At 37.5% G+C, this 27,417-nt stretch overlaps 2 protein-coding genes and 2 pseudogenes across 2 annotated transcripts in view; 1 reads left to right on the top strand and 3 right to left on the bottom strand.

The window, feature by feature from the left end:
• apba2b (amyloid beta (A4) precursor protein-binding, family A, member 2b) overlaps positions 1–1,226 on the bottom strand; it is a 67,233-nt gene extending 66,007 nt beyond the window's left edge. The window contains exon 1 of the mRNA XM_043245424.1: positions 1,076–1,226. The gene's annotated coding sequence lies outside the window, so the exon portion shown is untranslated. The remainder of the gene's footprint in view (positions 1–1,075) is intronic.
• Positions 1,227–2,786: 1,560 nt separating this feature from the next.
• On the bottom strand, positions 2,787–4,558 carry mcee (methylmalonyl CoA epimerase). Its single transcript, XM_043243120.1, is given in 4 exon segments — positions 2,787–3,250; positions 3,872–4,083; positions 4,086–4,217; positions 4,422–4,558. Coding segments are annotated over 4 exon segments (537 nt in total). The 5' UTR covers positions 4,462–4,558; the 3' UTR covers positions 2,787–3,097.
• Positions 4,559–4,596: 38 nt separating this feature from the next.
• On the top strand, positions 4,597–8,853 carry LOC122347863 (annotated as a pseudogene).
• Positions 8,854–11,951: 3,098 nt separating this feature from the next.
• LOC122347932 overlaps positions 11,952–27,417 on the bottom strand; it is a 52,329-nt pseudogene continuing 36,863 nt past the window's right edge.

Genomic DNA, 27,417 nt, shown 5'->3' with positions numbered 1-27,417 from the left:
ATGCTTGATTTAGCATGATCATGATAAGCTCCACAAACCAACCAAAACTGAAGGACTAGGATATAATTATGTTTATATTCCACAATTAGAATCTCAGCATCTAATCATGATTTTATCTGTCGGTCGCTAAAAGATTTATACCGGGACAGAATGCAAAATTCCCTGTACAAACAGATTTATTAATCAGACTTTGCTGGCTACTGACCAAGCAGGTCTGCTTGTAATTGTAAACAAAACAAAATCTGAATAACAATGATATCTCTCAACTACCCAGATCAGCTGACATTTCTATAAACATGAAGATTGTAGGTTAAAATTAGCATAAGGGGCGTATAAAGAAAACTGAAAATCTTGCATGGCCCTTTTAAGATTTTAACCATGCAAACTCACATTTTTAATATTAAATATTGACTAGTATCTTAATGTGTATTATTTAAATATATTTAAATATATTCTAATGCTGTAACTGTAATAAGTTTAATTATTTAAAATATAGCTTAAACGTTTAAAAAAATTAATATTTCATGTCAGCTACCCAGATAGATAGATAGATAGATAGATAGATAGATAGATAGATAGATAGATAGATAGATAGATAGATAGATAGATAGATAGATAGATAGATAAAATACTATAATTGACGACGATTTCAAGCGATAAAGTTAAACTTAACTGGGTCTATTATACAGTACGACATATTTTAACCAACTTTTTTGAGGACTTTCTACGTTTTCGTCATGACATTTTCAGCCGTGGTTCTTAACGAGAAAGTGAATATACGCAGACCAAAAAAGCTCTCGAAAGAAAAGGAGTTGCACACAAAAATTAAAGAAACAGACGACTCTTCGATTTGCGCAATTTCTACCTCTTCCACCGTAACGACGATTTTAACAGTTGAGAGACGGCCGAGGAGGACGTCTAACATCATGTACGTGCTCGTGGCAGAGGGTTTGATGTTGCACTGAGAGAATGAAACCCTGCTGTATCCTTCACGAGCGCATCACTTCATTCCGCGTCAACGCGCCACGCTAAGCGTTCAGGTTCAGGGCAAACGTGAGACAGAAAACCATCCTACCTGCATAACCTTTGATGCTGCGATGCTCGTATATAGAAGTCCCGTGTTTTCAGAGGTAGAGAGAGTGGGAACCGCACCGACGCCGCATCCCGGAGACTGAGGAGAACGGAAGCCCGAAGAGCAGAGATAGAGAACGGCAGGGGGCGCTCCACTGCAGAGCTGAGCTCCAGCGCCACAAACCCCACCCGAGACGGAGAGAAAGAGCGCGTGCGGCTTTCATTGTGTGGGAAATTATCTGAAAACGATTCTGTCATTTGAATTTACTTTAAATCACGTCTTGGGCGGCAAACTAACAAAGCTTGGCGCTGAACGGACCTAAGTGTTACTCTTTAGCTTTCGACATGTCATCAGTCATTATTAATTATCATTAGTAATTAAGAGTCCACGCAAATTCACTATCTGCTGCCCTCGTGGTGACATTTACACACGACGCCGTTTCTTTCTGGCCTTGCTTTAAAGGATAATGTCGCTCAAATTGAGCATCATCTCACTGTGCGATCAGATTCTCCTTATATTACATAAGAGAGATTTTCGCTGTTTCCCTGAAACGTATAATCTTTGCTTCCTGATTCTGTTGGATGTCAATGACTATTACATGGTAGATCGTGCAAATGAGAACACATTAACACACACAAAATAATAATAATACGAAAATAAAACCAATAGTGCATTAGCACAGAAGATATGAGATACGTTATTCCCTTCTCTTGCAGATGGTGTTCTGGGCCAGGCAACATGAGATGGCGTTTCTCGAGACTAAGGCAATAAACAGCTTTCAATGCCCCAGATAAAACTGGACATGTGGTTCGAATACGTGCAATTAGGATGAGATGCCTTTGGGATACCGCAACAATTACCGCGCAAGCTAGTCTTGCTTCATGATTAATCCAGGCAGATGTTTTCTCATTATGATTTCTACAAAAAAAAAAAAAAGAAAAAAGAAAAGAAAAAAACCTAATGCAAGCTGCACAGAATTCATTAGGAAAAGTGGTTTGCTCCATTGAAGATATCCTTTGCCCTAATATATTTAAAGTAGCATCAGATTTCTTTGGTGCTTATTTTCTCTAATATTGATTTATTAATAAAGTTTTTTTACTACTGTGCACAAAAAGCTTAAATGTAGCCTGTGCAAAAGTAATTCAAAAGGATTTATTATTATTATTATTTTATTTATTTTTTGGACAGTGTGAGAATTTCTTTGGAAAGAATTCTGTTCCTTTTCAGACTGCCAAATAAATTGAAAAGTCAAAACAGCTTAAAACGTCATTAAAGATCCTTTTATTCTAATGGTGCTGAAGCAGGAAAATTCAAACAAAACCTTGGAGACCACACAGTGAGAAAGCCCACAAACATCAGTTCTTAATCTCACTCCTCTAGTTATCTCCCTCTCTCTCTCTCCCTCTCTCTCAAAAAAGCAGATTTAAGGCATAAGAACAAAAACCAGCTTTCTATTTGGCGGAGGGTTGACTACAGTGGAGAGATGGGTATGAGCCAACCTGTCTCCCAAATACATGGTTGTCAGCCAAAAAAAGAAAGCTTCAATCTGTCTGTTCCACTGAGAGCCAGATGAGAGGCTTGCGAGGATTTCAATTCACATTCATAAAAATAGCAAAACATATCTAACATTTTATCATAGCATTTAAAGCATGCATATAATTTAATAAGCTTATTTCGGCTTCGGATGTTGTAATCATCATAAAAAAAAAAGAAAAATACCAAGTGTACCCCACAAATGTTATTGCGAGGGGGAAAAAAAAATTAAACATGATTTACATACTCTGCACACATTTTGAATGTGTGAGCTTGCAAAGAGTCAAAGGATCAAACTAACTTTAACCATTTATTAAGTGATTAAAGAAAATCTTTACTTCAGAAAAAAGGCCAAGAATATAAAGCACACCATAACAGATTAATGATTAGTGAAACAAGTGGAATCATACCATTCTTCTTAATATAATCACAATAGCTTAAGTGTCAAAAATCAAAGTGTCTCTGTATGCTAGATACTCTCATGTGTGATAGCTAGGCTTGTTCTATCTCCACAAGAACCCCATCACAGTCTTTAGGGTGGAGGAACATCACTGGTTTGCCGTGAGCCCCTATCCGTGGCTCTGGGGAGAGCAGCCTGATTTTCTTTTCCTTCAAATCAACTATTGCAGCGTTGATATCATCCACCTGCAGTGGAACAAGCAGCCCGTAAATTGTAGATACTGACACTTTGACTATAAAACAAGTTTTATAAAACAATATTTAGTGCTGAAGAAACTTGAAATAAGGATTGATTCACAAGAAATCTAGTGCAGGAATTTCATTATTTTTTATTTAATACTAATATTATTGTTATTGCATTTTTCTGTCAAATGATTAATCACATGCAAAAAAATTTTTTTCTTTACATAGCATATGCGTGTATACTGTGAACATTTAAGATCTATATAAAAATACCTATGCATGTATATGTTTCAGAACGATAAGGTGTGTGTATATATATATATATATATAAACTGTTTTGACAATTGTAATACATAACACCTATGATTTGATACATGCAATATGTCATGCAACTTTTGTGTTTGTCTCTATATTTATAAGTGAAGCCAATGTCAAATTTAGCTATAAAATACGAGTATTATTACAATTTTTTTTCTTTGAAGAACAGTATCAGAATCTTCAAATTGTTTAATTGATCTAATCTAATGAAGAAGGGTCAAAATTACAGCAAAATACTAAACGCGTCGTAAACCAGTATAGGGAGAGCTTTGAAAATGATTATTTGACCTAATCTTATCTTTTTACCTCAATACAGATATGATGCATCCCTCCAGCTTTGTTCTTCTGCAGGAATCCTGCAATAGGGCTTTTCTCTCCCAGAGGGTGCAGAAGCTCTAATTTGGTGTTTCCCAGTTCTACAAACACAGTGTACACCCCGTGCTCAGGGAGTGGTACGGTGGCGCTTACTTGAGCCCCCAGCACATCACGATACAGTGCTGTGGCTTTCTAGGTCTGGTGACTGCGATAGCCACATGATTCAGTCTGCCTAACTTCCATAATGACTGAGGGACACCTTGAGCGACGGGTACAGTCAGACGCAATGCCCTCACTGAGGGTAAAGTGTGCCATGCACACCTCGAGAGACCTGTAACTACAAGAGAGATTAACAGCTGCAGCATGGGCGCATTAAATACAGAACAAAGTAATCTCTAGGCGGACTTTATTCACAAAAGCCGTTAAAGAGTAAGACACCGACAAGTGCAACGTGTGCACTTGAAAGCAGCTCTAAATGTTGCAAGTATTTAAAGGAAAAAACATAAGAGACAGCAAACAATATCGATTTACTACAGTTTACCTGCAACCTTCAGTAAAGAGGAAGCCATCTTTGCGGTCATCGCAAACACGCAAAACTTTATTTAAACAACTCGATGCATGTGTTCAGCTATGATAATAGACTCATAATTTACCCATATAAAATGTTCGTAACATGTCAATTTTTAAAACATAATTATTGTATACTAAACTAGTAAATCGGTATGTTAAGAAACGCTCCGATCATATGGAACCTTCTCTGTGGAACGCAACGCGGCGCATTTTGTTTCCAGGGGTTGTATTTACCAAGCGGAACGTTACGCAGAGACCCATGTGAGTGCAGACATGGCGACCGGGATGGCAGCACGTTGGAGAGCTGCTTAAAGTTACTAAACAGCGACACAGCACACCTGGAGCAATTTCTCAGGTTGATGCACGCTCTGTGATTAAACTATTTTATGAATGGTTTATTAATTTAAGATAGGACAGTTTCTAATGTTAAACGAGCTGAAACGCGTATCGGGTCACACATGTGCAAAAATCTAACGTTGTGGTTACGCGTTTAATCTACGCGACGTTCCTTTCTCTTACGTTTGTTTCATATTGATTGTCATGAATGTTTTATTCATAGGCACAAAGTAAATATGTTTGTTGATACGTATACGCAAATAACAATATAATATTACAGATGTGACATTTCTCTTATCTTTATTCAGTGTCCAGGATGCTCTGGCAACAGACTTCAAATCACTTACCAAGACTCTTTATGATCTGCATAAAGTCCACGCGCCTGCAGACTGCAAAGGAAGCCCACTGGAGCAGTTAGTCATCGAAAACTTCGATGAGGAGCAAATCTGGCAAGAGCTGGAGCTTCAGAACGATCCATTACTGACACATTTTGAGGAGGCAGTAGAAACAAACGGTCACAGATTACTCTATAACATTTTTTGAAGATGCGGAGGAGGAGGAAGAAGAAGATGATGATGTTGATAATGCAGAAATTGCTAATAATTTAGAAGAAGAGAGTGAAGAGGAAGATGAGGATGATGGAGATAACAACAAAGACAAGGAAATTAAGCAGAGGTTAAAACCATCTTCAAGCTATGAGGATGACGACTTCTCTGGTGAAGACTCAGATTTGGACTTTGATGTAGACAAATTTGAGGAAAAAAACAAACGAAAACAGCCAGTTGCTAAATTATCAAAGTTTAAACCTAATAGGACTCCATCAGAAGTAGATGACAGGTTTTTTAAATTGTCAGAAATGGAAGCCTTTTTGGACGACATGGATAAAAGAGAAGGAAATGAGAGCTTAGGGGAGGAGATAGACTACTTTCAGAATTTGCCATCTGATGATGACGAGGAACTACGCTTTGATAAACCTGTAGCACTCACAAAACAGAAAAAGGTAAACATTTCTGAGCCTTTATTTATTTTTTCAGTTAAGTTAATTTGTTGCATCACCTTTTATGGATCCAGGTGTAAACTGTGGGTTTAATATACAGACGCATGTAAAAGGATTGTGTAACACAGAAGTATCAAAACCATAACTGTATTCTGACTATTGTTCTATTTCAATTTATTTGCTTAGCATAAACATGAATTCAACCTGACTTCATGAAACTCAATGTCTTTTGATTTGCAGAAGAAAAGCTCCAGAAATATCAAATACAAAGATTACTTTGCTCAAGTGGATGCAGAACCTGAAGAGATGGATCCAGATGAAGAGCAGGAACCAGAATCTAACGATGATTATGAGGGAGATGACAATCAGGCTGGAGGAGGACGATGAAGATGATTTTGATATGGATGAGTAAGTCATGAGGATACCTGCAATGAATTTCTGTTGAAGCCAGATCAAATGCATTTCACTTCTCAATTTAGGGATGACACGGGCGATGGAGCAAGAAATGCTTTACGCAAGGTGACATTTGACCTCCCGAAGATGACAGCGAAGGGAGGATGGGAAGACATCGTAGGTGGAAAAGCCAAAAAGAACCTAAACCTGAGTCCAAATCATCCTTTGAAAGGAGACAGGAAAAGGTTTGTCTTTGTACTTAATAATCTTTAACTGAAAAAAATTTATTTAAATTCCATGTACTTAATTTTTTCCTTCAGTTTAGATTTGTATTTGTATCCAGTTAGTAATTTTAGTGCCTTTAGTTGGCAATACTAACCCTGACTTGATACAAATTTCAACAGATGGCAAAAAGATTGAAGAACTGGAGAATGCTGCCTTGTCCGAGAAGCCGTGGCAGCTGACGGGAGAAGTGAGCGCTCAGACTGACCGGAGAACAGCATGCTGGAAGAGGATGTGGCGTTTGACCAGACCTCCAGGATGGGTGAGAGCTGCATACCGATCGTCACAGCAAAAATGCCTTGAAAGCCTTTATAGATTTGTTCGTTACTTAGTTTCTCTCCTCCACAGCTCCAGCCATCACAGAAGAAACTACCTTACAGCTTGAGGACATTATCAAACAGAGAATCAAAGATCAGGTTTGTTTAAACTTCATGTTCTATGTTTAATGTTCATGTTCAATTTGATCCATGTTTTGAAGAGATAAAGGCAAGTAAAGTGACTTTATGTAGTTTCTTAATCCATTTTTGTAAATTGTCCATTGAATCGAGTACCACAGTTTACGTAGGGAGTGTTTATATGAACGACTGTCTGCTTTGTTTCACAGTGTGCTTCATCTTTTCTGTTGTGTTATGGTTGTGATTAAGTCTCAGGTGTGGGATGACGTGGTAAGGAAGGAGAAGCCTAAAGAGGAGGTGTTTGAATATAAGAAGAGACTCACTCTTGACCACGAGAAGAGCAAACTGAGTCTGGCTGAGGTTTACGAGCAGGAGTATATCAAACAGACACAGGTGAGTCCTGTCCAACGCTCCTCTCCCGCTCTTATGTACCGTTTCTAAAAACATTTCAGCTTATGCTTTGAGTGAAGTCTAAACTTGTGTTTTATGTATAGAAAAATTTGAGTTCAACCATTCAAAAGTTTGGAATGATGAAGAGCTTTTTTAAAAATATTGTATTTACCAATTTTGGGTTTATTTAATAAAACAAAAATGAATTATACTAAAATTTGATATAAAAAATATATAATATAAAAAAAAAGAACTGTTTTATATTGTAGTAAAATGTGATTTATTCCTATGTTGAAAACATTTGTGCTGTAATCAGTATTGTGTAAAATAGCTGTAAATATTATTTGAATAGAAAGTTAAAATAAGAACAGCATTTTTTTTTTTTTTTTTTTACCATTATGATTGGATTCCTGTCACTTTTAATCAAATGAGTAGATATAATTATTAGGCAACAGAATAAGAATTTTTTTTTTTAACAAAAACAAAACAATGTTACTTACACTAAACCATTATATTATATATATTTTTGTGGGCTTCAGGAAAAGAAGGAAGAGGAAGAGAACCCAGCACATGTAGAAATCCAGAAAACTCATGGACACGCTCTTCCTAAAACTGGATGCTCTATCAAACTTCCACTTCACACCAAAACCAGTGAGTACAAAAAAATGTCTTGGTGGCTTGAGCCAGCCAATACAGCATATTCTACTGCACGATGCAAAAACAAACTAAACCGATTTCCAGCTCTGTAAATATAGATATGTTCAAAAGCTTTCAATTTATAAACAGCTGATATATATATCCGTAAACATGTCGAATGGATTCTGTTCTTTCTCTGTTTAGCATATACCTGAGGTTAAAGTGGTTTCCAACTTGCCTACTATAACCATGGAGGAAGTGGCTCCAGTCAGTGCCAGTGACGCCACACTACTTGGCTCCAGAGGAGATTAAGGTTTGCGCAGCCTGCTCGCATCAATTAAAATTGATCCGTAAAATTCACTTTTAAGTGTTTAGGAAAGAGTTTGCTTTGTGTCGTTTTTGGAGTGAGACATTTACACACGTTAGATCTCACAATCTTCCTGAGCGGTCAATGCATTTTATTTCCTTATCTCAGGAGAAGAATAAGGCAGGAAACATACTCGAGACACAGAGAAAAACCACTACAGATAAGAAACGAGAGAGACGCAAGAAGAAGAAACTGAAGGTCTGAAGATTCAAGAGCGGGAGAAGAGACAGAAAGCCAAAGAGGCGATGAAAGGAGGAGACAAGAAGAAGAAGAGCAAAGCTGAGGTTGAGCAGACTCTGAAGAAACTTACTAAAGGAGGAAAAGCCAAAATACTCACGGTCAGTAACTAAGTCAAATGCAGCATTAATGAATACAATTTAATTGTGATTTTTGTGTAGGTGTGTGACGCATTTTAATTTTTTTGTTTTCTTCTTGTGAATTCTGGACAGAATGATGGCATGGATAAGGCCCTGCGTGCCTCTCAAGCTTTCTTCTCTCAGTTACAAGACCAAGCCAAGAGCCAAATCAAGGGCTCAAAGTCCCAGACAGCAAAGAAGAAGAAACAAAAGAGATCTCTGTAAACAAGCTGAAGTTGTAATGTTGACTTGTGTCAAAAAAGCAATATGTACAGTTTAATGAGAAATTGTTGTAACCTGACGTTTTTTTAATTAAAATACAGATTTCTTTTTCCCGTATATTTGAGTTTTGGAGTTTTATCTTTTTAGTTTTTGGACCATATTAAACAGCTGCACTATTAACTCTTTGAACAATAAAAATATATTGTTTACTCCTAAAAATTCTTGTGAGTGGTGCTGGAAGGGTACTATGGAAATATAACGGATTACAAGTTATCTAAAATGTAATAAGTAGTTTATTTCAGTTACTTTATTTAAAGTAATATAATAACGGATTACTTTGCAAAATTTCCAATGTGTTCAACTATTAATCATTTTCAAACATGTAAACCAGGTAGGTTAACCTTACTGTCACTTGAATCAAGCTGATACAACACAGCCATCACAAAATCAGGCTTTAGTACTTTGAGATCATTCTGAGGTTAAGTTTAATAGCTATGAAACTTTTATTTTATTTTTAAATCTTGCATAATTGTGCTATAAAACTCATTTAATGTTAATTAAAAAAATAAACGTATATAAACTCAAATATGAAATGGAAAGCTATAAAGAAATAGCTATGTTGTGTACGAAATGTTGTAGAGCAGTCACTGCAATTTATGAAAAGAAATTCAATCTATGTGGGTTTGTGGAAGAAATCGTTATTATAATCGTTACCATTTTCATGATAACTTTAATTTACACTATTTTTTTCAGTAACTGTAACTGATCACAATTTACATTTTGTTCTAATTATGTAATTTATTTGTGAAAGGAGGAAAAGCTCTTCACAGATCACCCTGAAAAGAACTGGGAGTAATATATTAAATTAATCTTTCATTAAAATCACTAGTAAAACTACATTCCTAATTTTATTTTCTTTGACAAAGTAAATAAAAACCTAACTAGCCTAATTGTGGGGAATGCCACATTGGGGTTAAAATAATGGTTACTTGTTTTTTTAGTATGTGAATGATTTTATTATTTATCGTGTATAAAATACTTTTTGGGGCTGTTGTAACTTTCAATAAATGCATCTAATGAAATACAAATTCATTAACATTTGTGATTTACTTTTGTTTACTAAATGAAAAAAATACTATACTAATGTATATACACTTGAGTCGAGTTATTCATAACACTAAGCAGACAGAAGAGGCATTACTGCTGACTTTATTGCTCTGTAATGTTTCCCTTACTTTGGTCAAATCTAGTTTCAGCTGTTCTGAGAATGTTAACCTCAGATTAAAGAAAGCTTTTACCGGTTTCTAACCTAGCAAAACTATTAGAAAGTCATATTTAATGTCCTCAGGAACAAAAAGGCAGTTCTCCATTCCAGGTGGCAATTCTCTTTATTTGCATGAAAATCTGAAGAGCCAAATTTTGCATATTACCTCACAAGGCTGCCTCCTGAGCTCGCAAACAAACCTAAAATTAAGACCCTTTTGACCCTCTACACAGACACAACTGACCAACCGGGTACATCTAAATAACTTCCACACCAAGCTTTGGAATTAGTCAAGAGTCGTTCCATTCACACACACCAAAGGGAAAAGTCCTGTGATGTGTTTTGTAGCTTTAATATCCAGAGAGGAAAAAAAGGAACAGGTACACCGCAATCAGGGCCTACAACAAGGCACAGAGGATTTGTACAATATCCCTGTTTTAGTTTCTTTTGCATAACTGAATAAATATCAGTGCTGTTTGACAAATCAAACCGTGCTGTTACAAAACACACAGTTTTCATACTCCAGACAGCGCATAGTGGTAAATCACACACATACTGTGCATTACTTCAGACTACTTAAAGGGTATCGGGGGTAAAGGGTGAGTACCAGTTCTAGGAAAAACAAGTCAAAGAATATAAATCGAAAGAAAAGTCCCCAACTATAATAAAAATCTATAATAAAAAAAAAAGCTACATATCAAACCAAGATCGCATCACGCTTAGTAAAGTAACTCCAAATGAAAGCAAAGTTCACAGGTGCATTAGCACAACTTTCTCAAGGATAATGTCTAATCTGAAACTCAGATGCCGTTCGAGACACTGACTGCAACGCAAATCCAATCAACCAGCTGATTGGCTTAAGCAGCTGTCAGTCATCTTCGAACAGCCATGCTGTGCTTTAGAAAGCGCCCGGGTCTCAGACCGAGTCCAGCCGGCCTGAGGCACCCATATGTGCACAGTTATAGGGTTTCCACTGCTAAACCCTGTCAATTCCCAGATCAAGTTTCACAATTTTGGTTATTGATTTTAATACAGCTAACTACGGTTAGACCTTACCAGAAGGTTTCGAGAAATCTTAAACTATTTTAGATTAAAAGATAAAATATATGCACATTTTATACCATAGATTTAAGTTATAGTTCTACAAAAAGACTATATAATAAAGTTTGATTTGTCACATAAATTAATGCATTAGGTATCAAACGCGAAATGTTATTTGAACACGCACTGTAATTTTTACGCTTTTATAAATTAATATCAGTAAATGCATTATGAACAAAGGATGATAAATGCTTTTTGAGAATCAAATCGGCATATCAGAATGATTTCTAAAGGATCATGACACACTGATGACTAGAGTCAAGGACTGCTGAAAAATTCACTTTTAACATTAAAACAGAAAACGAACTGACCATAAACCTCTGAATGTTAGTGTGTATGCACATGGAAATTTTTTATATTAGCCGTAAAATAGTTTATTGTTAGTTCGTGATCCCTAACGCATTAACTTATGTTAACAAACTGAACCTTAAATATAAAGTGTTACTTAGTTCTATTTCCTTTCCAACTAATGCCACAAGCTCCACACAAATATCCACCAAATATTTTAACACGAAGAGAAGTCTACACAGGCAGTGTAAAACCCATCCAAACAATCCTAAGTCAGAAAATGTGCGATTGGAGCTTTATATTTTATCATGTGCAAAAACAAATCCTCACTGACAGACACTGTTTAACAGACTGAATAAAAGTGTCCAGGTGACTGCCAGTACCTCAAGCCTGCACATTTTAAATGAGACCTAAATACGGGAAGTGAGGAGATCTTCAGGCCTTAGATCTTCATCTTTGTGTGACCTCACAGTCCTATCCCAGTCGCCTGCCCTCAAATCGTCCTACATTAGCCAGTGTCTCCGTGGAGAGCCAGATCTTGGCTCCGCTTGAGGAACTTAGCAAGAGGAGTCCTCAGGATCCGGGCGACACAGGTTGCCCACAGGAGAGAAATGGGAACGAGGGAGCTGAGGTACTCTGGAGGAGCAGGGGGGACTGGTGAGGAGTCTGGAAGTCGCTTTAAAGTACATTTTGCTATGCTCATGCAGGTTGTAAGGGTACCCGCCTGCTCCTTGGTACTGCTTCAACTGGTTCTGGAGCATTTCGATCTTCGTTCTGAGCACCGAGAGCTTGTGGAAGGTGTGACGGGCCGCCCTGAGTAATCTGTGCCTCGGGAATTCCCAGCGCAGGAAGCAGAGCTTCCAGGACGGAGAGGTGAGATGGGAGGAGCTGGGGAGCAGCAGGCCCTGTAGGTGGAACAGGACGAGAGAAAAGTCCCGACGGCGCGTTCGATGGTCTCCTCGCTGCCCCAACTGAGATAAATCAGAATGAGGACGCAGCATCGAGGAGTTCCGCGCAGCCAGGTGTCGTTCGGACCGAGAGAGCTGTTCCGCAAAGCAGTGGGCAGACCCCGCAGCGTGGAGCTGTAGTTTTTCTGAGGAAGAAGCCAACAATAAATTAAAACCATCATTATCTTTTTATCCGGCCATTAACCGTTAATAACGTTATTTTATCATTCCATTACATAATAGAATTTTGCAGTTAAGAAATGTTGAATTTAAGTAGTGCGACTAAGAAAAAATGTGCCTAACGCGCTATTTTAAATTCATCATAGCAGTCACAATGGTAGCCATGTTTTTCTCGCTCACTAACAAAGCAACAACTTTAATGTCTATAAAGTTTTTTTCTTTTGATTAACACATTTAGCCAAAATTTATAAAACATAATGTTGTATTGACTGTGCTCTAAGCTTTTCGTTGAAGTAAACGCTGAACTTTATTATCACTATCATAGGCAAAGAAAATGTTTTTAAACAGATTACATGAAATTCCGCTATACAGTACAGAATTGTTTTTGCATCTCACCACTTAGGTGAAAACGCAGTGCTAATTCGCCATTCAACAGATTCGAAGCCACCACCGCACCTGCCATCTATTGGACTGCTGAAAGATACTAACTTTTCAATCTGTGACATTACTGACAAAATGTCCTGTGTAAAAGCGCTGGAGTGATCACGATGATAACAGCAACACATGAGTTCTGGGACGCGCGCAGCTGATACAAACACAAGCACTGACTGCTTGCGATCATTTGGCAGGCGTGATGCGCAGAAGACCTGCGTGCAGTTCACATCGGTGACGATTCGCTGATACCAATTTATCTGTAACAGGCTCATATCGCCAATAAATTACTAGTCAGATGCTAGTAATAATACATCGAATTCAGGAATAAGGCAAAATACCGTTTCTGCTCATTTTTAAAGCCCTGTTATATTTTGTTGTTAAATGGTATTAATTAGAGACAACAAAGTCTACTGTATCCAGACTAGCAGGGATAAAGAGCTCACCTTGCTGCGCCGGTGTGTGAATGTCTTCACTGTGCCGTTCTGCACACAGGTGGCGATCTTGCCCACATACAGGGATTATTAAAAAGAGTCTGATCTTTAAGACTGAACTGTTGAGACCAGTCCCACACTGGAGAAAGGCGCAGAGCCTGGTCCTGTCCCAGGTGAATACTCTTACTGCTTGCAAAATCCTGAAGAAATGAGAGACAGATATGAGAGGCAGAAAGATATAGAAACGGAGATGTCAACAAAAAGAACTTAAAGCATCTAACCCTGCTGTGCTCCGCTCTTTGTCGGGGGCAGTTAAAATGAAGGTGCTGAAAGACGGGGACTCCATATACTATCCCCGAGCACACCGCCAGGTACACCTCAGTGAACTCAAAGGCTTGCTGGGTACTGATTCCATGAACCAGCTGCCACACACAGTCCAGGAACAGCAGGAACACAGAGACTGCAGAGAGAGAACAATACTTAACAACATAAAACCTTCTCGTACATTTGAAAGAAGTGGGCAACATGTATACATCATAAATGAGCAAACAACATACTGTAATCCAAACGGCTATAAGCTGTACTACCTCCTCTTTGTCGCTCTTCTTGAGATGGTTGGCAAACGATCGAGAAACGTATGCCCAGCCATTACCCACCTCTTCTGGATCAGACCTGGAAGCCGTGGCAGACTTCTGCAGTGAGGATCACACATCAACTGCACTCAGACAGGAAATCACACAACCTAGGTCCCGATCCTCTTTCTCTGTGCACACACATACAGAATAAAGGAGATCATTAATCATTTCACATAGTATTTACAAGATGTCACATTTCACATATCAAATTGGTTCATATAAATAGATAAAGAGAACAATTAAAGGAATAGTTTGCTTAGGAATGCTTTTTTTTTTTTTTTTTTTTTTTTACCTAGGAGTATGACGGACACATATTGTCTGCTCTCCAACATATAGACTACTCTCTACTGCATGCCGCAGAAACTGTCCTGTAAAAACATGCACACCACAATCGATCTTAAAAGTGCTCTACAGATAGATTTGTTGATTTCTAAATAAACACCTGAGAATGCACAAACAGAAACATATGTCTGTTGCCAACATTTTTGGCACGCAATAACTTCTGGCACAAGCTGAGACATCAAATATGCTGTTTGGTGACTACTTATAAGTGTCTTAATCATACCTGACATACTCCATCCATCTTGAGCTCTCCAAGGATGACAGCCACTTCTCTTCAGACTCCTCAAAGGAATCTGCTTATGGTTATAAATATAGAGGATGCATTAGAGCCCAAGAGAGATGTCATTTCCTCCTTGTACTGAGACTTTTTAAATGCACCTCCTGTGTGACCACTTGAGCTTAGATTCTTCTAGACCTCTCCTCTTATCTTGTTACACTGTAGATGGGTGCACAGGAGCCCAAGTGTAGCACATAATTGAACAAACTAAGCCATTACCTCTGCTTATAAGCAAGTGGGGAAATGCCAATTTTCATTGTAATATGTGTATTTTGGCTCAATATATTGGTGCACTATGAAAGCAATCTTCTGGAAATTGTTTGAAAAAGAAGAAGCTCAAAACATTTTTAGACCCTGTCTACAGCTGTATTTATAATTGTCAACTTGTAACAGGATCTTAATACAAAATGCAAGTCAACAAACAGGTGACTTCCTACAAGTCATATTAGATCATTTGGATTATTTTACAGATTTTAATTTTCAGAGTGTAGAGTTTTAAAACTGTATTTCCAACTAACATGTTTTTAAATGGCACCCAGGAAACACAGCGTGGATTACTTGGAATAACCAAAAATGTTAAAATGATTATGCCTGGTAAGGATTTCTCCTTAAGGAGTTAAAGTCTTATCCAGCAGGCTATTGATTACCTATAACACAAATCTGCCTCAGTTTCAACAGAGCAGCCTGAATATCCTGGATGTTCGGGAGGTTTTTGTCCAACCGACTTGAAGACATCACTGCGGGAGGGGGTGGCTCTTAGTGATGGCACTGGAAATCCTGCAGAACACAGAGCATTTAAACCACATTTTCTGAAAATTACTGCCTGCATTGTTAGATCTAGCAGCCCTACTGGAGCTCTCATGTTGCCAAATGCCTCTGATGACCAAACAACAGGCATCCACAACATTTAATAATATATACTAAAGCCAATCTACTTTCCATAACATTACAATCACTGGCTTAATTTCTCAGCAAAACCAGTGGTCAAAGCGAAAATCTCTTAATTGGCATATAATTTCTCTCTTTCTTACCGCTGCTCCACCTTCCTCCTGCTAAGCGTGGTCACTGAAGTTAGACATGGGATGAGTGCTCTCCAACTGGAGTGATTCCATGCACCACAACTACAAATCAAAGGGTAAATACACACAAATAAAAATACTCTACAAATATCACACATTAGCCAACATATGTTGGCTGCCACATAGTTGACTCTACAACTGTAAGTACACATCAGTCTACCATTTGCATGACCATTACAGGGCCTGAATAAGACTACTAACCAAGATTACTTATGTACTTTCCTTCTCTGACAAAGAAACCAAAACAGACTAGGAGTAATAAAAGTGATTTGTAGATTTCCTCTCCTCTCCTCCCAAACTAATAATCCCAGTCTGGTAAAGCTGCTCTCACCGATGCATTAGGAGTAAAAACAGCAGAGCGTACTACTTTACAGATCCTGATCTGCAAGAGATGCCGGAACCATTGCAAAGAACTCTAGGAGACTGCAAACAACAGAAAAAAATTCATTTCATGATAAATGGCTACTGGCACTGACACGCACGTACTAAATATATGATGCTTGTTTGTGCCGATGTTATAAAACACAATGACCTTGTTAGTGAACTGTGTGTGGATCAGTGAATCAGTGCTTTCATTCCAGAGAGATTACCACCCCAGAAGAAAGGACAACATTCCTCATCTGTCTGAGCAGATTATGTAGGCAGCTCACAATTTAATCAGTTATCCTCATTTTCACTGGAGATTTGTTACGATGACTTAATTCAAGATCCATTTAACAATAGACTTTTTGTACTGCACATGTGCTCATACATGGCCGTGTTTCTGTTTATATTCACTCGCTACACCAGAGGTTATGGAGTCATGCAGCAACGATCTTCAGAGTAAGAAGCTTATAATTCCAAGCTGTTTGCAAAACAGACCACAATTACATGTAAACTCACCTGGGTAGAGATGAAATAGCCTTGATTTATAGTACACCCTCCGTTCGGAGGGCACCCAGCTCACCAACTTGATCTCTCTGTCCCAGTCTGAGGAGCAGTCGAAAGAGATCCTGCAGCCCCACCAGGGTGCTTACTGCTTCACCCGCTCACCTGAACAAACCATATGTGCACGTAGCCAGAAACAGCAGCACAGGATAGCAAACAGGATGGGTGAATAGCCGGATTTTTCTTTATGGGATTATAATAATTAGGAGTTAAGCGTCCCGATAGACAACAATATATCTGACTATCATAGATAAGCACAATACTAATACCAGTTGTCTTTGTCTATAGTCGCAAGGATATTAGGCTCATTCTCCTATTAATTTATAAATGTTATTGTTATTATTAGGCGGTCTATTATTATTATTACACACAGCAATATTGTTTTTGGTGATATCACAGGCTAAGCGATACTTAGCTACATGAAACCAACTCTAATAATACTACATTTAATAAAAAAATGTTGACAATAAAACAACAATTTTCATTTTTGGTGCATCCTCAATTAAAACAGTTGCTAGAAATTGTAATAATATTTCTCAATTTTAGAATTTTATTTTTTGATCATATGTAATGACCCTGGTGAGAATGACATTTTGTAGAAGTATGTAGATTCAGACCTTGATAGTAAATGATAGTAAAACAGCCCTCTTTAGATCCCATATTTTTTTTTACATGTGGTTTACCCTAAAAGACTGCATTAGAGTTTGCGGCCTGGTGATCACATATACTCATCAGACCATTATCAGGTTACATTCAGTCATGTCTTAAAAACTACAATGTTACAATGCAACCCCAAAAACAGCATCTATATAAATCTTATTATAGGCCATGCTATTCTTAACACTGTTATTCTGCATTCCCAGGAAGAAGTCTTCTCATGTCATGGCTTTTGCAGTGAAACTGAATGTATGGATAACTTAACTTTCGATTTGTAGCTCTTGTGGAAGTCAGCACAAATAATTTGGCTGCCAATGCCACATCAGTGTTTTTCCTACCTGTTGATCCAGCGGTATCGGCACCAACATATTCCAAAGCCAAAGAGTAGCTGTAGGTCAGCAGGGTGGGAGTGTGAAAGCGATGGCCAGGCAAACCTGCAAAAGCACATCATACATTCCCATGATGACTAACACGAAAATGACCTTTGCTTATTCACTGCGATTTCCTCAGAAAGCAGAAGTGAAGCGTCATTACAACAAATTCCTTCTTTCGCTCTCACAATAAAACTGAAGACATTTACTAGCAAAATGTTTCTAAGCTAATTGATTAAATTCAGAACACGCCATTACCGATAGAGACATGTGCATCTCTAATCTTTTAAAAAGGGATTTGAAAAAATTAAGCCTGGAAATTATGGATACCTAATAAATATTTCTGCCACAGTGTGCTGAAAAAACCACATCTAAAGTGCTTCAGTTAAGTAGAGATCCTGCACCTTCAGTTGATATACACAGTCCAAGTTGAGGAATTTCTCTTTCTTTTTATCTCTTCTCCTACCTTTCCTGTTAGTCAGTTCCTATTTTCATTCATTCATTCAGAGAGTTTTTTTCTTGGCATAGCTATTTGGATCCATGCATGGAAATATTCAACAGCATCTATATGCTCAAAGCTCAAGCCAGGCTGGACTTTTCACCTTTACTTGCACACTCATTAGTATTCTGAAATATTGAGCTTGTGTCTAAAACACTTGGCATCCGGAAGTTCACTTTTTAATTATTTTTTTATTCCACTGCACTGCATTTAAAAAATGCATTTTCAAAAAATACATTCTGTGTAAAGAGCCCTCAATCAAACATTTTAAGGCTTGTAGTGTAAAAGGACAAAAACATACTTATTCCAGCAGTGATTTAAAAATGGAGACTACTGTAGGAAAACTCTCTAAAGAAGAAAAACCTGTACTAATGAGTACAAAGAAGTGCCAACAAATGACTGACTGTATAAAGACTGATGACACATTACACGCCAGACTGAAGAAAGCAGCTCTGTAATCTTCCAACTGGTTATTATAAATTACCTATTTTTTCTATTAAATGCCTTTGCATTAATTCCTCTAAACAGTAACGTAGTCTACACTAAATTGAGAAACACACAATAAAGGTGTTCTGCCTTTTAGTCCAATCAGGAGCTGAGATGCCTGAAAACTGCCTACCTAGAAAATTTCTTTGACTCCTCTATAATACTAACAGCAGAAAAGCATTGCGCTGTTAACGGCAGCTGTCAAGGAAACGCACTCTACTTTGCCCTTCACGTAAGCTTCGTAAGCCATAGGCCTTCACTGGCACTGAGGAACAAGAAGCATCAGGCAAAGCTCTGGAACGGAACTTCAGGATAAATGCGCTTGTTTGCTAAGAGCTCAGAAAGTGAGAGCCGTTTACTCAAAGAGCTTTTTGTTCCTCTTGCTTTTTGCTTTTGGTGCTTTTCTTGCTCCCTCTCCCCCTTCCTTCACACATTCTCGAGAGCTGGCAGACTGTTTTAGAGCTGAACCTGGCACTCTCTTTTTCTTTCCTCCCGTTTACTTTACTCCTTCCCTATGCCTTTAGTTATCTCCCCACTGGAGCTTGGGCCCTGTTTTTTGGTAGGTAACTGCAGGTGCTTCAGCTTCCCCTCTACAGTTTTTTCCTCTCATTGCAGAAGAACTCCCTTTTCACTCTTTCAAAAGACATAAACAGCTCTCAGTGCAGCCTTTGAGAGTTCTAGTGACTAATAAATGATGACTAACAACCATTTCCAAGATGCTGTGGAAACCATTCATCTGGCTCTAGGTCACAAGCTATAGGAATGGCCAATCAGGGCTTGTTACACTGCAGGAATGATGAACAGGAGAGCCCGTTCTCCTCTTTCTGACAGGAACATACAATGTGGAATATTAGTTTTACACAAAGGGATTCCATGTTGGAAGGCAATGGCAGCTGTTGTGAAGCAAAGCAGGATAAGTTCCATGGGCGGTGTAGTCCACAGAGCCTGGAGTCAGCATGGTATGATCAGATCAAGCTTGTATAAAGAGCTCTTTTATCTGCTTTATGCTACAGATGTATGACGGGAGGAGGAGAGACATTCCTCAACAGAACATGCTTTACTTTGCAGTAGGGCAGAGAGCCTCAGATGTTTCAGTGGAACTTTCAAAATGCTTCAATATGCTTTATTGCTGTAATTTTTGGCATTTAAGTCTATCATTGGAAAAGAAAAAGAAAATATACAACTAACATTAAAGATTAAGAAAACTTTTAGAAATATAGTGACTTCTGTAAAACATCTGATTATCCTTTCTGTCAGAGACTTAGAAAATCTAAAACTCAGAATGGGAGTCTTGAAAATAATGAAAAAAAAATGAAACTAATGTTACAATTTTATACTACCATTCAAGCATTTGGGTTTAGTAAAATGTTAATGTTTTTAGCATAAAAAACTGTGCCAAATCTTACAATTCACAGTTTATTTGTTTTTTTCTACTTAAATACATTTTAAATTGATAATTTATTCAAGATTCTTTGAAGTTGAAATAATATTTTTATTATTATCAGAAATATTTTGTAAATATTATATAAAGTCTTTACAGTAAATTGTTTGAGCAATTTAATCATGTCCTTGCTAAATAAAGTAAAAAGGGGTAAAGGGTTAAAATAAAATAAATGACTGTAAAACTAACGTATTTTGCCTTGAGGACAAACAAAAATCTTTCCTAGTTTTCAAATTATAACGTAAATAACTGACAAACTTTTTTATAAGAAAATAGCCAGGATAAAAAAATTTCAGAAGTCAGTAAATAGGAAAAAATTGATAAAATTGCTTAAATTACAAATTAAATAACTCCTTATAGACATTTCCCAGGTAATTTCAAATTTGAATCTACATGCTCTTTGTGTAAAAATCTACACAAAAAAGTCACTTTGTTTGAGTCTCATGTATGAGGGGGTATAGCAGAAAGAGAGACAAATCCGTCATTACAGGTCTGCAGCGGGAGATCAGTATCACTCCAGACAGAAAACGTGGATGAAAGCAGGGGCTGCTCTAGGTAAAAGACAAACTATAATCCCATCATCCTACAACCTCTCCCAATAGAGAGGGAGACAAAGAAGAGAACTTCCTGAAACACCACAGGCCTACCATTTCTAAGAATAGATTTTAACCAAGTAGAGACACTGACAAAATAACGTGCAATAGAACAACATAAAATGCATTCCCAAAAGACAAGAACACATACTAAAATTAATAAATTCATAATTCCACTTCATTCCAGGAGAGGAAACCAATAATATGCAGGAATTTCTTGCACTTGTTTTTTTAATTCAAGAGGAAAAAAAAAAAACAGACAAAAAAAATGCCCAGACTTCAGCTGAGAGCTTCAGGTCAAACCCATTGAGTTCTTAATCCTCTCTCGAATGATCCAAAGCACCTGGAGCAACGCGGAGGTGTGTGGGCATGTGTGGGTGTGTTTGGGTGTATGAGGGCCCATAAGGTTATTATTTCAATGTGTGTAGTACCTTTTTAGCACTCCTGGGCCCGGCTTCATCAAAGCGAGAATCGGATGATGCGGAGTCTTTGCAGTAGAGGATAAGCTCGGTAGGGTTAAATTTCAATCTGATTAGAACCTAAAATCTTCTGCTTCCTTAACGTCATTCACTATAGAGCAAAAACAAACAGACACAAGAAGTTAGATTTTGTGCTTGGGGTGGGATTGGGATTTGGCAGAGGAGAAGCACACGAACATACGCAGTAATACGTGTCATTGGTCACTTACTGCAAGTTTACTAATCTCAATGTGGATTCTACGTGCAGTAAGCAGCAAGTATAATCTCTATTACACAATATTCGATCAAATAATCAGAAACACAGAAATCATACTTACTTTTAACGTAATACAGATAGTGAAATAGCTACTCTTACTCTAAGTAACTGCAATGAATACAAAAGTGCTAATTAATGCCACATATTCTGTTTTTGCAATTTGCAGTTTTAAAGAACATATTACCTTATCTTTACTACAAGATGAAGTTCCTCCCCAAGTGAGCTTAGTGAAGAAATGTTCACATTGACTTTATAATGTAGAACTAGTTTATAGCAATATCATATGAAAGATCGCTTTAATCAAAATGGCATATGTAAAAGAAACTGCCAGTAATATAAGATTTTTATTAACATTTTATTAAAGCATCAATTTCATGAAAGTATATATTTTGGTAATGTTAATGTAGTAATAATATACAAAATTAATTAAACTCATTATAATAATAATAAATGCTTCAAAAAGCAAACTGATTGAAAGGCCCAATTATTGCTGCTAAATGCAATTAATCTACGTAAATAAAAAGCAAGAAGCCTACTCTTGCACTTGTGACATCAAATATATAAAAAGGAAGAACAAATATGAGCAGTTGGTTTATTTGGAGCTTTTGGTCCTGTACATAATACAACATAGACAGCCTTCACGCCACTGTCCAGTCCAGGGGGTCACTAAAGCATCTTACTGATAGATTGGAAGCCACAAAGAGTACGAAGAGTATTTTTCTAAGCTTAAATCTCACATAAAAGGTCTTTTAAAGCCACACCAGACAGAGTAAAAAAAAAAAAAAAAAAAAAAGGAAAAGAAGCAGGCTTCATGCTCTATCTGTTCCAGCACACAGCAATTCAACTTGCCAGGGGCTAAATCAGCAATGAGGGAGTGCAAGGGATCTAACACAAACAAGATTAATCGCGGCCAGGCTCAGGTAGTCTGGCTGGATAAGGCTCATCACTGCTATGCTAAAGCAGCCACCCAAACAGGTTCTCTGCAGCTATACTCACGCTGTCACAATTGACCGCATCACTCGTGGAAAAGTCAAGCCAGCGGGGTTACAGTCAGTCATCTGAAACGATCCTTTTTGTTATGTGCTCACAAATGCAGCAGCAGTTTCGCCAAAGGAAAAGGGAACAGACAGAGAAATATAGATTAACTGTTGGGATACAGTCAAAAAAAAGAAGAGATGGAAAAACAAGAAACAGTTCAAAAGTTGCGAAAAAAATTTTGAAGTAGAGCAGACGGAGAAGCGACAGGGATAAAAGCTTGCGAGCGGGCGTTCTACCAAAAGCTGCGTGGGGTCTGACGTCAGAGCGCTCCAAATATTCTATTTAGGCTATTAAAGAATGTAAAGCATGGATTTGGAGTTTCACGGAGCAGTGTTACTCAAACTAGGGTGCAAAGAGCCCCAGGAATTTATCTCCACGCCCAGCCAGGGCATCTATGGGGAAAACCTCTGGATCGCCTCTATTTAGCAAACCAAATTAGCTATCAGGAGAATCACATCCTAAATCTTACACCTAAATCTTTTTGAGAGAATATTGCATAAGTTGATTATGAACTTCAGTCTGATAACGTTGTGTGGGAGGATCAGGTGGTGCTCAGGGTTGTACAGTCGGAGTCATATTATTTGTTATGGCGTGCAGGGACTAGAGCTTACGTGCTAAGATGTCTCCGATGGTGATTACGACTGATTGTAAGCGGCAGCAAAGAACAGGTGGTCTCTGCAGGTTTTGGGAAAGCTCGGTGGAGTGTCTTTATGTGCTGTTGAATTACCTGCTTACTACCTGCTCCACACAGGCCAGCGGGATATCGTACTCACCCAAGAGGCGGTGGAGTGCTGTGGAATCTCTGTAAACAATAAAAGAAAAAAAAAAAAAAAAAGAGGCTCATTTTTCATTTATTTACTTTGAATCTTTTTATGTTGATGTTATCAGTAGGAATAACCTCATGAGCTCTAAGCTGGCACTGTGTGTAGAACCCGGTGTAATGGTGAAAGCCTGCACAAACTTTGAGACTTTAATAATTTACCTGCTTTCCTAAAGTAAATCAGCTGATCATATGTTGACTGAGGGGATTATTAACATGTTTAACTTATTTAACTTGAGAGCTGTAACAGGGCCAGGGTGACTATATAAGTTAATATGTGTCAGCAGACTTCACTGCTCTGGAAAGAACTTTGGATTCTTTTGTATGACTCGGTGTCTTAAGACAGGGTCTGAAACTTATTTCCCTCATTATAACCCATTTAACCAGTCTGCCAGGAAGTATAGTCATGGCTTAGCAATATAAAGATTTCAATCTATTTCACCTATATGTTCACACCACATAATACAGGACTACTTTTCTCAATACACTGTTAGCTCTACAGAAACATTTATCATGCCCAATTACAAATAAATAAATTCAAATTATAGTACAACAGGTCAGCCAATCTATTGATTTATTTTTTATCAGCTATAGTAGATTAATCTTCAATTTTATAATGCATATACAGATTACAATTAGGCACTGTAGGCATGAGTTTACAATACGCCTACATTCCAGAGATTTTTTAATGTATAGAAAAGTTTCTTGGGTAGAAGGTTGAATTATTTCCATTGCACTCTAGCAGAAGAGCCGATGCGAAAGAAAAATAAATTAGAAAAAATGCATTTTCTGCTACCTAAAATGTTCAAGTCAGCAATTCTTTAAATTAAAGTATAAAAACTTAAGTTTTTTTAATTAATTAGAAATTTTGCTTATTTTTAGTTCTCTATTTTAAAAATTGTGACTCCAAATAATAAAAAAAGTTGCATAATAAACGTGTGTAGCATGTTTTGTGTTTCCATCTGCTGTATTGTACACAGTCAGTCAATGTACTGACTCGGTCACGGCTGTTCTGTTCTGCTTACACCTGTTGGCAAGGAATTGCATAGGCAATGAAGGACACTTTGGAGATTAGGTACACACAGTTCCCCCAGAAGTCCATCCTGGCAGCTCTACCGCACGATGCACTTGCCCACAAAGGATTTGCCTCGTTAACAACTATTTCACCTGTAAAGAGGAATAAGGGAAGTGGGAAATTCAGAGGAAGGAAAAATACAATCAACTAAATGATGCATGACTTGCTGAAATTTAACTCATAATGTTAACGCATACATTAAAAAAAATAAAAGTTAGCACTTATATTTAAACATATATTATTGATTCCGTTTTATTCTGTAGTCCTCTCCAAGCATGTGTCCATACTTCTTTGCTATAACAATAACTACAAGAACCAAACAGAAATGAATGTTATGATATAGTTTGCAGTGACGCTCCTCCACGAAGTACAGCAGCAGTTTCTTATTAAGCAGCAGCAACTTCTGGACTGCGCTGACCAACTTAGGATTTCACAGACTTAGGCCCACTTTACGGCAGCACAGAGAAAGCCCTCTCCTAGAGACTGTCCTTTCATATTGCTTGAAAAAATGATGCCTAATATTAAAGAAATGTCCTGTTGTGCTGGCTAGACAGACCCAGGCACACAAGCCTTTACCATGTACAGAGTGTGCACATGCATGCCAGAAAGGACCTGGACGTTTAGCTTCTTTTTACACAGTAAAAAGAGCCACCCGAGTTCAAAGTCAGGTGTACCCAGTTAGTCACAGAGACATTTTACTTGTACTAATAATACTTGTGCCGGTGAATCCAGAGTTTATACTAAGCTCTTCCATTTATAATTGATCTAATGTTATTCTAAAAGACTGTTGCCCCTGGAGGCGTGCTGTATGTGATAACTAGAAGGAAATTACAAAAAAAGGTTTCAGATTTTTTTCCCCAGCAAAGCAACAATAAAAACATTGACAGCTGAGTCTGAATGCTTCCAACTTTATAAAGAGCTTTAGTATTTTAAAGCGGCAGATGACATAATAATAACTGCGGAAATGGCTTATATAATAAACAGAATGCCATACCATGCTGACAGAACATTCTTGTGGATGCAAATATGAATTATCTATATTTATATATTTTATCATTCTTGGGGTAAAAGACAGGCATAGATTGGGATGACAGTAATAATCTATGTACAAATGTTTAATCTGGCAGACATGATGAAGGTACATTATTGTAGATTTAATAAATGGCCAATACTAGAATTTTATTGAAATCAATTTCAAACAAAACTAAAAACCAATGAAGCGTTACTTTTTGGTAGAAAAATGTGAAAATGTTTATTTAAATTTAATGTATATATAAACAAACGCTATTTAATGGAAAAAAGAAAGCTCGAGTAGTTAAATTGCACATTTCTAATACACACAGTTTTATAATTGTTGCTTTGACAAACAGCTCTACTTCCCGTCTCTTAAGGCACACAGATGGAAATAAAGAAACCCACATTCTACTTCTTTCTAAACACCATACTTCCCTCTCTCACTCTAAAGATCATCCAGACACATTAAGAGCCTAAAATGAACAGAGATTTGTGTATATTGGAGTAGAATAATCAAGTTGCTGGGAGGAAGAGTGAGGAGAAGAAAACACAGATTCAACTAGCTGAGCGCTCTGAGTGTAGGCTTCGGTGAGGAATTATTCGATCTCACAGCTGGGGCCGTTTATCGAGGAGTTACAGCAGGGCAAGTGCAAACTAGCCAAGATGGAGTTAGGCCCCCGTGAGCAGTTGCATCTCCAGGCGCAATGCTGCTAGATGCTTCAATAAAGCATTCAAAGCAGTAAGGTCAGACAGCGGATTTTTCAAGACAATTAATGAGCTACACCTGCTTGAATCTGACGGCAGCGATTCTGAAAGAAAGCAGAGTAATCAACATCAACAACACCCGATAACTACTTTATCCATTAGATATATTTAGGTTAATCTATTGTAATGATTAAGTCACTGGCACCCTGTTTAAATTTAAACTTAACTTTAATCTTTATTTTGCGACAGCATTATTTAAATCTGTATTTAAGGTTTTACTGGCTAATTTTACAGACCTTATGGCACCGCGAAGGCCCATAATCTCTATTAGCCATCTTCTCTTTTACTAAATCGTCGCGCACATCACCCACGCCTGCTCGCAAATTTAAACAACTTCTTTTCTGCTCTGCATGCAGCCTGGCCTGTAAAATGGCCATGACTACGTATCAACGTGCTTCTCTACAGGGGATTAAGCAGCAGCTCAGTCCTCTCTGATCTCACCGGTAAACAGCAGAAGGAATGAGAAAATGCAGATGGTAGTTTGGCAGATGCGCTAAGTTACCAGCCAAACAATGCCACACTGAAAAAGCTGCGTTTACAAACTAATCAATAAACGGCCACTGCAGATCAGTTGATAAAGTAACATACCACTGCACAATTTGCATAATCATTTATATTACAGGATTATCATATACACTAACATTTTTTTAAAGACACTAATGCTTTTTGTATTTGTTTTTTCCAGCAAGGATGCATTTATTCATTAAAGTCAAGACATTCACCAAATGCAAAATTTTTTATTTCATTAAACAATTTATCAAAAGCTTGATTAAATGCATCTCAGTTCTTAAAAAATATGAATCAGCACCACTATTATAAGCATAAGTGAAAATAATAATACTAAATGTTTTGTATCCACATCAGCGTATTATTCGCATTTAAAATGTAGTGAGGCTAGAAAACAAAACTGCTGCTTTAAAAATTAGTTTCAGTAATGGCGTTTACCGTACTTCTTATCAAATCAATGCAGTCTTGGTAGACGCAAGGAACAACTTTAATAATTATTTCTTTTAATCCGACTACAAACTAAATATTAGTTGCGAATTGCTTGAGTCACAGTATATCGTCGTCAGCGGTTTGACATGAAATTTTGCACGTCATATATGGCATTAATAATGCACATTTGACATTAAAACTACCTGATTCAAATGACCCGCTGGCATGATTAAGACAGTCTGCACCTAAAAATAACA

Source organism: Puntigrus tetrazona, chromosome 7 (assembly GCF_018831695.1).
Source record: "Puntigrus tetrazona isolate hp1 chromosome 7, ASM1883169v1, whole genome shotgun sequence".
In the NCBI taxonomy this organism is placed as follows: Eukaryota; Metazoa; Chordata; class Actinopteri; order Cypriniformes; family Cyprinidae; genus Puntigrus; species Puntigrus tetrazona.
The sequence above is the reverse complement of the archived record's forward strand: the minus strand, read 5'-3'. Positions and strand labels throughout refer to the sequence as shown.